At 36.3% G+C, this 17,018-nt stretch overlaps 1 protein-coding gene across 4 annotated transcripts in view; it reads right to left on the reverse strand.

The window, feature by feature from the left end:
• LRBA (LPS responsive beige-like anchor protein) overlaps positions 1 to 17,018 on the reverse strand; it is a 779,214-nt gene that overhangs the window by 142,784 nt on the left and 619,412 nt on the right. For all 4 annotated transcript variants that reach the window (XM_030916318.1, XM_010372523.2, XM_030916327.1 and 1 more), the window contains one exon: positions 10,615 to 10,767. In XM_030916318.1, coding sequence (XP_030772178.1) covers positions 10,615 to 10,767 — 153 coding nt within the window. The remainder of the gene's footprint in view (positions 1 to 10,614; positions 10,768 to 17,018) is intronic.

Raw genomic sequence — 17,018 nt, forward strand, 5'->3', positions numbered from 1 at the left:
AACATTTATAACACTACATAGTAGGCTTATATATAAATATAATATATATATGAATAATAGCACAAATTAGGGGTAAGGAATGGAGTTGAGTCGGAGCAAAGCTGCTATATTTTACTGGAATTAAGTTGGTATTAAGCTGAAGTAAATTGTGATAATTTAAAATGCAGACTGGGCACAGTGGCTCATGCCTATGATCCCAGCACTTTCAGAAGCCAAGACTGGAGGATTGCTTGAGGTCAGGAGTTCAAGACCAGCTTGGGCAACATAGTGAGACTTCTTCTCTATAAAAAATAAAAAACTTAGCTGGGCGTAGTGGCACACGCTTGTATTCCCACCTACTCAGGAGGCTGTGGTGAGAGGATCACTTGAGCCCAGGAGGTTGAGGCTGCAGTGAGCCATGATTGTACCACTACACTCTATCCTGGGTGACAGAGTGAGATTCTGTCTCAAAAAATAAAATTTATATTGTAGTTTCTATAAATATGACTAAGAAAATAACTAAAACAAATACATAGTAAAAAAATTCAATGAAAATAGTAGACTAGAAATAATATTTAATATAAAAAAGATGACAAAGGAGGAACAGAAAAACAAAAAAGACCCAAGACTAAAGAAAATAATGAACGAAATGGTAGACATGAATCCAACTACTATAGAACTCTACAATAGATGAGGTTTCTTTACATGTGCTGATCTATTTCTGGATTATGCTATTGGATGCTTTCTGGATTATGCTATTATTATGCTATCAATAATAACATTAAATGTGAATAAACACTTCAAATGGCAGAGATTGTCAGTCTAGAAATGTAACATCATCCAACTATATGCTATCTACAAAAGACATTTTGAAAGTGTCCAAAAATCCAAAAATACAGGTTGAAAATAAAATCATGGAAAAAGGTATACCATGCCAACAGTTACCATAAGAGAACTAAAGTGGCTTTAACAGTATCAGGCAAAACAGACTCAAAAATTACTAAAAACAGAGACAATTTATGACTAAAAAGTTGGTTAATTTATCAGCAAGACATAACAATTATAAACATATATGCACTGTGATAGGCTGAAAAATGTACCTCTCACCCCCCAGGAAGATATCAGGTCCTACTTCCTGGAATCTCTAAAATGCTACATTATATGGGAAAAGGTTCTTTGCAATGTCATTAAATTGAGGATTTTTTTTTTTTTTTTTTTTTTGAGACAGAGTCTCACTCTGTTGCCCAGGCTGCAGTGCAGTGGCATAATTGCAGATAACTGCAACCTCCACCTCCCAGGTTCAAGCAATCCTCCTGCCTCAGCCTCCCGAGTAGCTGGAACTATAGGCACATGCCTGCATGCCTAGCTAATATTTTGTATTTTTAGTAGAGATGGGGTTTTGCCATGTTGGCCGGGCTGCTCTTGACCTCCTGACCTCAGGTGATCCACCTGCCTTGGCCTCCCAAAGTGCTGGGATTACAGGCATGAGCCACGGCACTTGGCCTAAATTGAGGATTTTGAGATGGGAAGATTATCCTGATTATGAGGGAGGACCCTAAATGCAATCACATGTATCTTTAGAAAATGGAGATAGGGAGAAATTTGGCTATAGACAGAAAAGAAGGCAATGTGAAGACATAGGCAGACATCCTCTGGAGGAAATGTGATACTGATTTAAGATTTCTGGACTCTAGAATTGTGAAAGAATAAATTTCTGCTGCTTAAGCCACCAAGTGTTTACAGTAATTTGCCACAGCAGCTATAGGAAACTAACATATGCATTTAACAACAGAGCCAAAATATACATGAAGCAAAAACTGATAGAATTGAAAACAGCATTTGGAGACTTCAATATCCCACTAGCAAAACAAAAACAAACAAAAACAAAACAAACAAAAAAAACAACTAAACAGAAAGTCAGCAGAGATATAGAATAGTTAAACACAAAAAACCAAGTTAATTAACTGACATCCACAGAACACTCAACAATAGCAGAATACCCATTCTTCTAAAGAGAACGTGAAGAATTCTCCCATGCTAGGTTGAAAACAAGCCTCAGTACATTTTAAGCAACTGAAATCATACACAGTATGCTCTCCAATCACAATGAAATCAAAAATAGAAAATACAGGAGAAAATTTGGAAAATCCAGATTTGGAAAATATAGAAGGGAATTTTGGAAAATATTTGGAAACCAAGCAATGCACTTCCAAACAATCCATAAGCCAAGAAAGAAACCACAGGAATATTAGAAAATTGCATAAGCTGAATGAAAACAAGGAAACAAAATATCACAATTTATGAGACACAACAAAAACCACACATAAAGAGAAAATTGTAATTGGAAAAGCTGATATTGGAAGAGAAGAACTCAAATAAAAGAACTAGTTTTCCAATTTAATAATCTAGTTAGAGTAAACTAAATCCAAATCAAGCAAAAGGAAAGAATGAATATTAGAGTGAAAACTCAATGAAAGAAACACCATCGAGGAAACCAGTGAAACAAAAAGTTGGCTCTTTGAAAAGACAACAAAATTGACAAACCTTTTTAGCAAGACTGAACCAGAAAAAAAGATAATACCAATTACCAAAAATCAGTATAAGTGAGGTAACATCATTACTAACCTTAGAGAAATTCAAATGATAAGTCATACTATGAACAACTTTATAAAAACAAAATTAGACAACTTAGATTAAATGGACAAATTCCAAGAAGGAAAGAAATTACTGACATAGATTCAAGAAAAAATTAAAAAATCTCGATAGACCTGTAAAAAGTAAAAAAACTGATTTGATAATTTAAAATCTTCTCACAAAGAAAAGGCCATGCCTAAATAGCGTCAGTGGTGAATTCCAGCAAACATTTAATGAAGAAATAATACGTAGCCTTCACAGTCTTTCAAAAATATAGAGGAAGAAGGAACACTGCCATGTCTCATTCTATGAGACTAGTATTACCCTGACAATAAAGTCAGATGAGGATATCACAAGAAAACTACAAACTAATATTCCTCATAAATATAGATTCAAAAATCCTCAGAAGTAGTAATTCCTCAAGAAAATACTAACAAAACAAAAATCCAGGACATATCAAAAGAACTTAAAACTTCTAAGTGTAATATATTCGTGAACGCAAGGTTGGTTTAACAACCAACCATCAATTTATGTAATATATCATATTTCACTTTTTTGTTTCTTGTTTGAAAATCTTTCCCTATTCCAACATCACATAGAAATTCTCCTGTATTATCCTGTTAAAGTTTATAGTTTAACCTTTATATATAAAGCTTTAATATACTTTCATTTTGTTTGTGGAATAAAATGAGGTTCTAATTAAATTTTTTTCCCCCATATATCTGCTATAGGTTGAATTGTGGCCGCTTCCCCCAAATTTTTATGTTCAAGTATCAACCTAACAGCACCTCAGAAGGTGGCCTTATTTGAAAATTGGGTCATTACAGAAGTTTTTATTTAGGATAGGTCATACTGGAGTAGGATGAGTCCTTAATCTAATATGAATGGTACTCTTATTAAAAGGGAAAATTTGGACAGACAGACATTCATAGAGGGAGGATGATGTGAAGAGACACAAGGAGAAGACAGCCATATATAAGCCAATCAGAGGGCTAGAACAGGTCCTTCCCTTACAGCATTTAGGAGAAACCAACCCTGCTAAACCTTGATTTCAGACCTCTGGCCTCCGAACCTGTGAGACAATAGATTTCTGTTGTTTCCACCCAGATTACAGTACTTTGTTATGGAATCCCTAGGAAACTAATAAAATAACTATTTATCTCAGAATCCTAAATTGAAAAGTCCTTCCTGGGAGGGGGGAGGGTAGCATTAGGAGATATACCTAATGTAAATGATGAGTTAATGGGTGCAGCACACCAACATGGCACATGTATACATATGTAACAAACCTGCACGTTGTGCGTATGTACCCTAGAACTTAAAGTATAATAATAAAAAAAAAAAGAAAAAAAAGAAAAGTCCCTCCTTTCCCTACAGATCTGCAATACCAGCTCTATAATGGATGAGGTTTCTTTATATATCCTGGTCTATTTCTGGGTTCTCTGTTCACTTTTCTTTTTTTTTTTTTTTTTTTTTTTTTTTGAGGCGGAGTCTCGCTCTGTCGCCCAGGCTGGAGTGCAGTGACGCAATCTCGGCTCACTGCAAGCTCCGCCTCCTCGGTTCACGCCATTCTCCTGCCTCAGCCTCCTGAGTAGCTGGGACCACAGGCGCCTGCCACCGCGCCCGGCTAATTTTTTGTATTTTTAATAGAGACGGGGTTTCACCGTGGTCTCGATCTCCTGACCTTGTGATTCGCCCGCCTGGGCCTCCCAAAGTGCTGGGATTACAGGCTTGAGCCACCGTGTTCACTTTTCTTATACTACTTCTCCTTCCTTAATTACTATAGCTTTATAATAATTTTTGATATCTGGTAAAGCAAGTCCCTCTGAAATCTGCTCTTGTTCTCCGAGAGGATTTTGGCCATAATGGTCCTTTGCTCTTTAAAATCAGTTTATCATCTTCCACCAAAACAAAGTAAACCTATTGATTGGATTTTATATTTTTATACTGACTTTATAAATAAATTTGGGGAGAATTAACAATCAATATGGTAAATATTTTTTTTTTCCTTTCATTTAGGTGTCCTTTTCTAACTAAAAATTTCACAGTAAATTACACATCATGGCTAAAAGCAAACCAAATAATAGTAATTTTAGACTCCTCATACCTATCTCCCTACATTCCCAGGGGATTTAAATCCAACCACTGCACTGGGAGTAAAGGGGATGAAGACATGAGAGGGAGATACCCTCAGCTAAGAATAATTATTCCCAACTGCAGCCACCATGGCTGTTTACATTCTTGGCCACATCATTATCAATATAGGAAATGAAAAGGAAACAAACAAACAAACAAAAATTGAAAAAATCACGTTAGCTTCTGTCATTTCAATTCTGAAATTTTTTTTTTTAAATGTTGTCTGGTCAGTGGTCTTAAGAAAAGTTTTTAAATGTCATTTCCCCACTCTTATTCAGGGGGGGCATGAGATTCTGTCGCTATGCTGTCATCACTTGAGAAGTGTAAATTTTCCATTCAGAGAAAAAAGTTATACAAGATTGACCTGATTCATTCAGAGGTATAAGATCTATAAAGGTTTATGTTGAATAGATTTAAATTTTAGCAATGATAGAAACCAGTTTCGATTTTATTTCTTCATCAACCTTGTTTTTTCCTGTCAGGCAATGCTATGAAAGGACAATATCTCTTTTAATTTGTCCACATATTCTCTGATGATAATGGAAAGCAGATAATATACTCATTGTATTTTTCTTTACCGTGTTAAGCGAGTACTATTTGTCTCACCATTATGAAATAGCAGGGGAGACAAAAGCTGTAGAACATACACAAAAGTAAATGTGATTTTAACTGGTAACCTTAGGACGATTCAACAAGAGAACACTTCCTTTGCTAGATTCATACCACCTCCAGGCCTTGAGAAGCCTTCTATTTCAACAAGTTATCAAAGAGAAGGTAATCTCCAAAAGAATAGGGATATTGTCTCTTACTCATTGAATGTAATAGTGCTGGTCCATAAGCAAGCACTCAATAAACACATGTTAAATGAATTAACTATTATAATTGGAATCAGTTATGTATATTATGTATCTTTTGGCTAAAACAAAATGTTCTACCTTTAAAGGCCAATTTTTAGTAACTTTGCCCAGAGTATGGTTTTCGTTGTCTCTTATTCAACATGAAACTTGAAGGTTTTAAGAGGCAGTATAATACACAGGTCCAAACATTGACATTATATCATAAGAGACAGATGATGGGCATTCTGAACTCATAAATTTTTCTATTATTTGAAAGTATGAAAGCCTGTTTCTCATTTATATTTCTGATGCAGTCTCTGAAATAAATTATTTTCCTAGTTCAGGTAATAGTAGATAACAGGGACCAATCTCAGGGATATAATTAAGACTGCTATGGTTTTACCCTGATTCCAACTGTTCAGAACAAAATATAATTTACTTCTTTGAAAAACTAATGAAATTAAGGTGAATTTTCCTTTTAAAATATGTAGGATAGTATCTTGTGTTCATAAGCCCATCCACTTAGCCAATGTTCCAATCCTACATTTAGATCTTCATTACTTACAGAAAACTCTGAGGATAAAAGTCATTGGGTAAGACAGTAGTTACAGTCCTCTAATACAAACAGAGAATGTAGCATTACTGGTTCACTACCAAAATCATGCTCCTAAAAATATCCTATCCTCTTGAATTAACAACCAAATACTTAAAAAAGACATGCTGGGTATCTTAACATGAGTATGTCAGTTAATTAATTCTCTGATCCCCTGCTACCAACCGAGTATTGTACAATCTGTTATTATTCACTGTCCTATAGATCATCTGTTCTTGGTGCTGGCTTGTTCCAGGAAGAGGGACAGCTGCAACACTATATCCCTGTTCAACCTGAGGACCATCTGACTTTAATTGTAACACACAGCTTGATGTGGCTCTGACTATGAGAAGCCGAAGTATCGTCTGTAATAATCTGGAAAAGCAGAAACCTGCCAACAGAGGGCTGAAAACAGGGATTGTGCTGTCTGGCTGCCTGACGGGCTGCAGGAAATATGATTAATGAGTAAGGTATAATGATATCAGGAACCCGATTAGCACCACAAAAAGGTCACAGATCAAAGTAGTATGCATTTCATGAGCTGCAATCATTGCATAAAATCTGTGGACTTGAAGTGGTAAACCAAAAAGAGGAGGCGGATGAAACCCTTCTGTGACAATATGCTAACCAATACATAAGATACCATACTAACAATTTAGTCACTTGTAGAAAGTTAAAATTACAAAATGAATCAACATAGACTATATTGTAAGGAAACTTTGTTCATCAGAGGTATAAAATAAATATTTTTGAATGAATGAATGAGGTATTAAATTCTTTCATAAAGGCACATATATGTCAAATCAAGTATCTTTCCTAATTATGAATTAAAATGACCAGATATATACTCAACTCTACACTATGTTTGCATTTGAATTGCAGTGAATTTATATACAGTTCTGTTTAGGAATGTAAGCTAATTCAGAGTCTAAACAATGAAGACATCTATAAAACTCAAGCAGCAGGAATCACTGGGAAAAATATTAAGTAAACTTAATAATAATGTTATAACAAATGCACAGTTAATACTGCAAAACATTATTTGGTATATAACTTTACAGTCATGCTCAAGTTTAGAGCACGGATAGCCAAAATCCAAATCTAGTTGTAAAGTTGTAAAGCAATTTAGTAAACCACAAATCTTCTTTTCTTTAGTGCCCTTGTAAACCTGTCCCAAATAGGCCTGGCTCTTCTGAGGTGAAGGCAGTAGAAGGGTAGAGATGGGAGGTACTGTCAGGAGAGTGGCTTGCCTTAACTTATATAATTAAATTTTTTAATTGTCAAAATATTGGTGAAAAACTTAATATATAACTTATTCAAATCTTTCTGCCTTTTAGAGCTCCTTTAAAGTGAAGTAAACATACTAACAAACTTCTTTATATTATTAATAATACTAACTATGGTAATGGTTAACAGAAAACTGGTTGCCTTGAGACTTAAAATTTCAAGTCATATTTGAGAAAAAGTGTGTCAATAAAAAAATGATCAGAACATGATTTTTTTCTTAAAAGTATATTCACCAATAATGAAGCTATTTTGTACCTTTTATATATTGTATATTTCATATCTAATATTTAGTTAAAACATTTTTAAAATGGTGATTCAAAAGACACCACCAAAAACATTTAAAAAGGCTAGTTAAAAATATTTTCAAAATATATGTTGGATAAATGACTTTTATGGAAAATATACAAAGATCTCTTACAATTCAATAATAAAAAGACAACCCAATTTTAAAACAGCCAAAATATTTCAATAGATACTTTGCCAAAGAACATATATGAGTAGCAAATAAGTCTGTGAAAAGATGGTTAACATTTTCATCATTAGGGTAATGTGAATTAAAATAACAATGACCTACCTACTAGAATGGCTAAAATAAATAAGACTGACAATACCAAGTCTTGGTAAGGATATGGAAAAACTGAAACTTCATACATTGTGGGAATACAAAATGGTAAACATTTTTATTACATGATCCAGGAATTCCTAGAAATCAACCCAAGAGAAATGAAAACAGATGTCTACACTAACACTTACATGCAAATATTTATAACAGCCCAAACTGGAAAAAAAACTTCATTAACTAGCAAAGAGATTGTAAAATGTGATACATCTATAAAATGGAATACTATGCAGCAACACAAAGAAATTAACTACTGATACATGCACAACATGGATGAATCTCAAAAAACATCATGCTATCTGAAACAAGACAGGCATAAAAAGACTACATATTGTATGACTCCATTAATATTAAATTTCTAGAAAAGCAAAACTATAAAGGCAGAATCAGTGATTGCCTGGAGCCAGCAGTGGAAGCAGAGGCTGACTATAAAGAGGCCCAAGGAAACTTTTTGTACTCATGTGAGTGTTCCAAAGCTGGATTGTAGTGGCAATTACACAACTGTAGACATTTACTAAACTCCTTGAATTGCATACTTTAAAGGTTGAATTTTATGATTATATAGATTGTACCTCAATGAATCTGTTTTAAAAGAAAAATCACTGAAAGAAAAAAGTTGTAGTACGAATGTACCTTCTATTCACTTCTGTGTGTCCCTGGAGAAAAAAAAACACATATGACCCTAGACACCTGCCGCATTTCAAGGTTTGACATTTCCTTCAGTATCTTTCAGAGCAAGTTTAGTCTTCATCTCTCACTTTAATCACAGAAACTTTGTGAGAATCTTTAAAAATTCTTCGGGTAAAAGTAAAATGCAACATGTTCCATAAGACTGTGATACAATAATATTGTTTACTATTTTCTGAGTGCCTACTATAAGCCAGAGAATATTCTAGGCATTTTACATACATAATTACAATTGTTTACTCATAATTTCAAAATTACAAATGAAGAAACCAAGGCTCGGAAAGGTTAAACTGCTAAGATCCCACAATCAGCAATGTGATTGAAAAAGGATTGGGAAATCTGGTCAGATTCCAAAGCTTACATATTCTTTCCACTTCCCTGCATCGTTTCCAGTATATATAGAATGCAAAATTTCAATAATAATGAGATTGCAATAGGATCTGGAAGATAGGATTAATTGTTGGTATGAAAAGAAAGGAACGCCACATGAAAAAAAAAATGCAATAATTTTCGTTTTTTTTTTTTTTTTGAGATGGAGTCTCGCTCTGTCGCCCTGGCTGGAGTGCAGTGGCCGGATCTCAGCTCACTGCAAGCTCTGCCTCCCGGGTTTTATGCCATTCTCCTGCCTCAGCCTCCCGAGTAGCTGGGACTACAGGCGCCCGCCACCTCGCCCGTCTAGTTTTTTGTATTTTTTAGTAGAGACGGGGTTTCACCGTGTTAGCCAGGATGATCTCGATCTCCTGACCTCGTGATCCACCCGTCTCGGCCTCCCAAAGTGCAAGGATTACAGGCTTGAGCCACCGCACCCGGCCAATTTTCCTTTTTTATGTGTGAAGTAAAAACACAATGCAACTGAGATTTCACTTTTAATGTAGAGTACGGTAAACATTCTACTTTTATTTTTAAAATTTATTTATTTATTTATTTTTTCGAGATGGAGTTTCACTGTGTCGCCCAGGCTGGAGTACAATGGAGTGATCTCGGCTCACTGCAACCTCTGCCTCCCAGGTTCAAGCAATTCTCCTGCCTCAGCCTCCCAGGTAGCTGGGATTACAGGCACCCACCACCATGCCCGGCTAATTTTTGTATTTTTAATAGAGACAGGGTTTCACCATGTTGGGCAGGCTGGTCTCGAACTCCTGACCTCAGGTAATCCACCCGCCTCGGCCTCCCAAAGTGCTGGGATTACAGGTGTGAGCCACCGCATGGGGCCAAGATTCTATTTTTAAATACTAAGAATAAAGCTCCCTGATTCCAAACTTCTGTGAAACTTAAAAGGCAAAAAGAAAAAGTCATATTTATGTCTCAAAAACAATACTGAACCCAGATATGAAGAACTCTAAAGAGTCCACTAAAGAGTTGTTTGTAAGTACAAATTTAACATGCTTTTAAGTTTTAATGTTTTCATATTCTCAATATTACATGAAGATTTCCTTCAAACGACAGATACAGGACATAATTTGAACATCTTGTTTTTATTATGAAAATGTGCAATGGCCTTCTAACCTGAAACACAAAATTATGTTCCTTTCCTGGAAGAAGAAGCTCAAATTTGGAAAAACTTATAATTCCAATTTCACTTTTAACTTTCGCTTATTTTGAATTATCATGTATATATGAACGTAACTTAAATTCTGCATAAAAGAAACTATTAGTTTATATATCAATTCAATAACATTTCATAAAGTACACATAAGGATTCTTGAGCTATTATGTCACTTTCAGTTAGTCCTGTCACCTACAGCTTTGTCCAGAAGAGCAAGGGTTAATGATTATACACCAACACATGAAAGATGCTTTGAGCAAAAGCTCATGACAGACAGAGTAGATGATTACTATCTTACCAATCTGTTTATGTGAACAAATTCTTCTGAGGTTTTGGCCCAAGGAGGAAGTTCAACATCAGACACTACTGTCCCATCATCCATCACTCCAAGATTATAATTATTGAAGTTGACAAACATCTCAGGGAGATAATAAAATTCAGGGATCAACTCCTATATAAAAATAAAAGACAATGTGATGTTATAAACTGTAGGATACTGACTAGATATTCAAAAAAAGGACCTGATCATTTTCTATTGTTCAGAACAACAAAATAAACACAGGGAATTTTTTTCTTTGCGTATCACAGCCCTGTCACAGTTTCTCATAAGGTAGATAGATCCTGTCCAACCCAATTTAAATTACATCTTACTGGTACGAATACCTTTCACAGGCTTTCCTTCATGACAGGTCTCAAAACCTCAAAACTCTTAAATACAAACATTTTAGCAATAACTGAGGTTTGACAAGCTATAAACATAAATTACCATGCTGTAACAATAATGACAACCTAACTAGATTTTTTATGAGGTATATGGAATTTTTGCCAGAAAAACCCAAAATCTTAATAAGCATTAAAATGCTACGCCTTGGTCTCTTCATCAACCAGGAAGACAATTTATTCCAGTTTAGCCATGGTTTGTCAGTACATTTTCCTCACATTTCAAAACAGTCAAGTTTAAAGATACTAACTCTGATAAAAGATGAAAATTTAAAATTAGTCTAGAAAATGACTTGCATGAGAAACTGAGTAAATTCAATATGTAACTTTAATAATGACATTTAATAAGCAGAAAAATGCAGCTGTTTAGCCTTTTGTGTGTAATAAACCCCATATAGAACTATTTCAGAGGCTCTGTAGATCAGACTTGAAATCCAGTCTTGACATGGGTCAGTGGTTCAGTGGTCTTTCAGATACCCCCTCAGGGCCAGCTATGGCAGGCCTGGCTTTCCAAACAGTTGAGTAAAATAGGGAGGTCATCAGATTTTGGACAAGGTCAGTATGAACTTGCCAGAGCAGAGGAAAAAAAATCCAGCAGGAATTAAGCTATTATCACCTCCATCATCCATGTGAAATGTTGCCTGACTTTGAATTGTACATCCTTTGTTTACAATCACAATAATTAACTAGGCAGGGTAGAAATGAGCTTGTTCTCCTTCCAAATGGCTGACAACCACCTGACCATTCGACTTAAAAAGCATTTAAACTGAACAATTTTTTTAAAAAAAGACCTTGTTTAAAGCTTAGCTATAAATAAAATTAGACTATAATCACACAAAAATTTTAAGAGTCTCATCGTCGAAAACAAGGCATATAATTCTAATTGACAAAAGGGGAAAAGGCAGATGTGTGCAATTTTATGAAGCAAAAAGCCATATCCAATTTGGTTGAGCTAACACTTACTGCATGGTATGAGTCATACTCTCATAGCATAAATAAATAAACTCTTAATAAACCTTATTACATTTAATCTCACAACCACTTTACAAAGTAAAGTATCATTTCTACTTAAAAAATGAACTAAGGCTCAAAAACGTACTTTGTGCAAGGTTATCAAGTTGAGATATTATAAATATGGAAGTTGGACCAGGACTTGTTTAACTATAAAGCTTCTGCCCTTAGTCATCAAATAAGCCTGGGTTCTACTTACATAGTATATGCAGTGCCAAACATTTTAAATTAAGTTTTTAACTTACATGCAAAGGGATTTTTAAAAAAGGAAAAGAAACTCTAAACTTTTAGCATTTTCACAATGAGAAAACAACTGGCTATCCTGAATACATGTATCTTTCATATATATATTTATCTCTATATAGCAACTGTTATATAAATAAAATTAATTGAAAAAGAATTTTTGTAATGTTGTGATTTATCCCAATAAAACACTATATAATTTTCTAGTATTAATTTGCAGAAGAGTGTGTTCAGTTAATTTCCAGCTTTGACAAATTTTACCAAAATACGTAATTTTCACTTCATAATACCTGTGCTTTTGAAGATGAATGTTACTATTCCTAGGCCTTGTTTTACAATAAAGAGGGAGGAACATGCTTTCCTTGTTCATTGACAATCAAAAGCAGCATTTGCTTAATTAAATACTAATTATTCTCATTTCAGTAATACCTGCTGCCAACTTCCACTCCCATTGACAATCTATCATGATTAGAAGATACTGTCCTTCTTTTGCTGGTTATACCTACCATGCTCTTGTTTTATAATTCTCCTAGATTCAAAACAATAATTATAATAGATGAATTGTAAGTGCTAGTTTTCCCCCGAGTTTTAAAATTTGAGAGATTCATCATTTCTATTGTAAATTAGAGATGCATAATGCATAGCAAAAATATACCTAAAAAGTACTCTTACCAACACCAATTCTAGGAAGCAGAATGGAACAAATGACATTTCATAGCAATTGTTACAAAAATGAAGTTTTCAATCCTTCTAATATATAGCACCAAAATATTATGATTTTGTATATTTTTCTATATCTTCCACATCTGTTATTTCATTCAGGTTACTCAACAAATTGACAAAAAATTTATTTGCTCAAAACAAATATTCTCCACAAGATTTTTGTTGTTGTTGTTGTTGTTGTTTTTTGTGATTAAGAGACAGGGTCCCACTCTGTCACCCAGGTTGGAGTACAGTAGTGGCACAATCATAGCTCACTATAACCTCAAACTTTAATCAATCTTTCCACCTTAGCCTTCCAAGAGGCTAGGACTATAGGAATACACCACCATGCCTGGCTAATTTTTTAGTTTTTCTGCAGTGACAGGGTCTGGCTATGTTGCCCAGGCTAGTCTCAAACTCCTGGCTTCAAGCAATCCTCCCAAAAATATCTTTATTCCTGGCCCAATTTATTTTTAAATACAAATTGATTATGAATTATTATGTTACTTTAATATTGACACCGTAACCTAAATATAAATTCATTAGTTCAAGTAGAAATTAAATGGAGCCAAACCACCCATAAAACAAAGAAGAATTTTTTAATAAGTGATACGAAGAAAGCAATTTCAAACTTTCAAGTCTTTCAGCTACATAATTTCTATCATGCTGAGAAGAAAGTAATGACTCATCAATTTCCATTTAATTACTATGGATTTTGTGATTTCCTAGGGAAACATTTTATGTAAATTTTGTACAATAGACATTGTAAACATTTCAAAATGAAAAATTTAAACACTAAAATTTAAGCTTTCAACATTTCACTTGAAATTTATCAAGATATGTATTTGTGTTTTACTCTACTTTTTCACCTCTGACTCCCTTCACCTTTAATTTTAAGAGAGTAGTCAGGCATTTCCTTTCTCAAGAACATTTGCAGGGTCCAGAGCAGAGGTCTCTTGAGGACATCTTTCTTTTCTGTCTTGTGTGAATCTCTAAGCAAACAGAGAGTATGTGAGGTATCCAGGTGAAGGAGGAGTCACATGTTAGTATTTTTAAAGAAAGAGAAGCCAAAGAAGAGGCATAAATGTTTTCCAAGAGTAGGGAAGCAAGTTCTCAAAAACTACAGTCAGCTTCCCCCGCCCCCGCCCCCCAGTCTGGGGGAAAGGAGAAGGAGAAGGGATGAAGAGGTTAGGCAGGAACCCAGAGGATGGGGAATGGTGAGAGGGTCACTATATGCCAATACAGTGCCTCAATGTAAATTAGAAAAAAGGCAACACTTCTAGGCTAATGTAGCCCTAAGAGAATTCAGCTTGGAAAATGGAGTAAATACAGGCTGGATTTTAGCTTCCGTTCTTTCTCTCAATCAAGTGCCCTTTCATGAAGAACAATCTGCCTACTGTACATAGTGGCCCCATGCATGGTGCACACAGGGAAGCTAGTCCCTTGGCACCATGGCTTTTGGCATCAGCAAATATTTTCTAACACTAACTTGGTAAAATCATCAGAGCTGCCTGCCTCCAAAAGACCATATGTATCTTAAACAATAAAGATATGACTAATGAAGAAAACGATGGACTAAAGATGTGAAGGCCAGTTTTCTAGGTGTCGCATAAGCCTGGATTCTCATTCAAGCCTTGAGAAAAGAAGGTCTCTGCCCTACCAATCTAGTAACTATGAAGGAATTTTTCACCAGCCTAATATGAAGAAGGGCTGAGTTCATATTAGGATATTTCCTGTACACTTGAGTTGGTGGTTGTAATTTTATATCTATTTCAATAATGGTAAAAAGTTAGCAATATATTAACTGATAATATCTTTTTTTTTTTTTTTTTTTTTTTTTTGAGATGGAGTCTTGCTGTGTCACCCAGGCTTGAGTGCAGTGGTGCTATCTCAGCTCACTGCAACCTTTGCCTCCTGAGTTCAATCTCATGCCTCAGCTTCCTGAGTAGCTGAGATTATAGGCACCTGCCAACACACCTGGTTAATTTTCGTATTTTTAGTAGAGACGGGGTTTCAGCATGTTGGCCAGGCTAGTCTCAAACTCGTGACCTCAGGTGATCTGCCTGCCTCGGCGTCCCAAAGTGCTGGGATTAGAGGAGTGAGCCACCAAGCCCAGCCAGGATAATATATTTCTAGGCCAGACACCATGGCTAAGGCCTGTAATCCCAGCACTTTGGGAGGCCAAGGCAGAAGGATGGCTTGTTTCCAGGAGTTCAAGACCAGCCTGAGCAACATGGCAAGACCCGTCTCTACAAAAAATAAAAAACTTTACCCAGGTATGGTGGTATCACCTGTGCCTGTAGTCCCAGCTATTTGAGAGGCTGATGGGGAAGACTGCCTGAGCCCAGGAGGCTGCAGTGAGCTGTGTTCACACCACTGCACTCTACGTGACAGAGCGAGACCCTGTCTCAAAAAAAATACATATATGCATTATACATATATATATAAATAACATATAAACATGTCATTTTATGTATATATTTATATATGCATATACACACAAAAATGCAGGAAGAATTCAGTATGGGCAGAAATACAAATAGAATGTAAATGTTATTTTTTATTAAAATAATAAAACTCACAAGAACCCCTCTTAATTATTTGATTTAAACCTTGGGTGGAAATGAAGGGTGATGTAGCACATCATTATCACAAAAAAGAAACCACATTCATTTAGTTCTTATTCTTTTTTGTTTGTTTGTTTAACAGAGAGCTTTATTTTCATGTCACTGTCCTAGTTTCATTTACCTGTTGCCAACAACCTGAAGGAGTCTCTCCATAGCCCTTGATTCCTGAATCGTTCAACATATTAACAGCAACAGTCACAAATACATTGACTTAAGGAGTAAACAATCACCTTTTCTCTGCAGACCACTGAGCACCCCAGAAGGCGCAGCTCTCTGCTCCACCCCAGGCTCTTGGTGTCTGCGTCCAGCAGGAAGGGCCTGGCAGGAGGCTGAACCCAAGCACTGCTCTCAGGTCACTCTATTCTCATCCCTGGATCCTCCAGGGGAGCAAGAAAAAAAAAAATTACTGTTTTCCAGCTTCCCAAAATGGAGGGCCTTAAAATCAAACAAAGTTGCAGAACAAAAAAAACAACACAGGAGCTGGCTGGGTACAGTGGCTAACACCTGTGGTCCCAACATTTTGGGAGGGAAGGTGGGAGGATCGCTTGAGTGCAGGAATTCAAGACCAGCCTGGCCAACATGGCAAGACCCCATCTCTATAAAAAGTAAACAAAAATCAGCCGGGCATCATGGCACATGTCTGTAGTCCCAGCTACTCTGGAGGCTGAGGTGAGGACTGCTTGAGCCTGGGAGGGCAAGGCTGCAGTGAGCTGAGTTCATGCCCCTGTACCCTAGCCTAGGAAACAGAGTTCAACCTTGTCTCAAAATAAAAACCCCAAAACCCCACATTAGCTGCAAAGCCATGTTTGGAGCACAGTTATTTCCCATAGGCTTCCTTTTTCCTTGCCCCATTGACTTCTGGGAGGTTTTCCCCTTACTCATCATCATGACTTTTCTCATCTTTCACAATGGCACAATTCAATAGGAAGAATTAACTGAACTATAAAAGGAAAAATAAAAACAAATCAAGGGGGGCGGAGCAAGATGGCCGAATAGGAACAGCTCCAGTCTCCAACTCCCGGGGCGAGCGACACAGAAGACCGGTGATTTCTGCATTTTCAACTGAGGTACTGGGGTCATTTCACTGGGGAGTGCCGGACAATCGGTGCTGGTCAGCTGCTGCAGCCCGACCAGCGAGAGCTGAAGCAGGGCGAGGCACTGCCTCACCTGGGAAGCGCAAGGGGGAAAGGAATCGCTTTTCCTAGCCAGGCGAACTGAGACACACAACACCTGGAAAATCAGGTAATTCACAACCCAATACTGCGCTTTAAGCAAACGGGCACACCAGGAGATTATACCCACACCTGGCCAGGAGGGTCCCACGGCCACGGAGCCTCCCTCATTGCTAGCACAGCAGTCTGCGATCTAACCGCAAGGCAGCAGCGAGGCTGGGGGAGGG

The sequence above is a fragment of the Rhinopithecus roxellana genome, chromosome 2 (genome assembly GCF_007565055.1).
Source record: "Rhinopithecus roxellana isolate Shanxi Qingling chromosome 2, ASM756505v1, whole genome shotgun sequence".
Classification (NCBI taxonomy): domain Eukaryota; kingdom Metazoa; phylum Chordata; class Mammalia; order Primates; family Cercopithecidae; genus Rhinopithecus; species Rhinopithecus roxellana.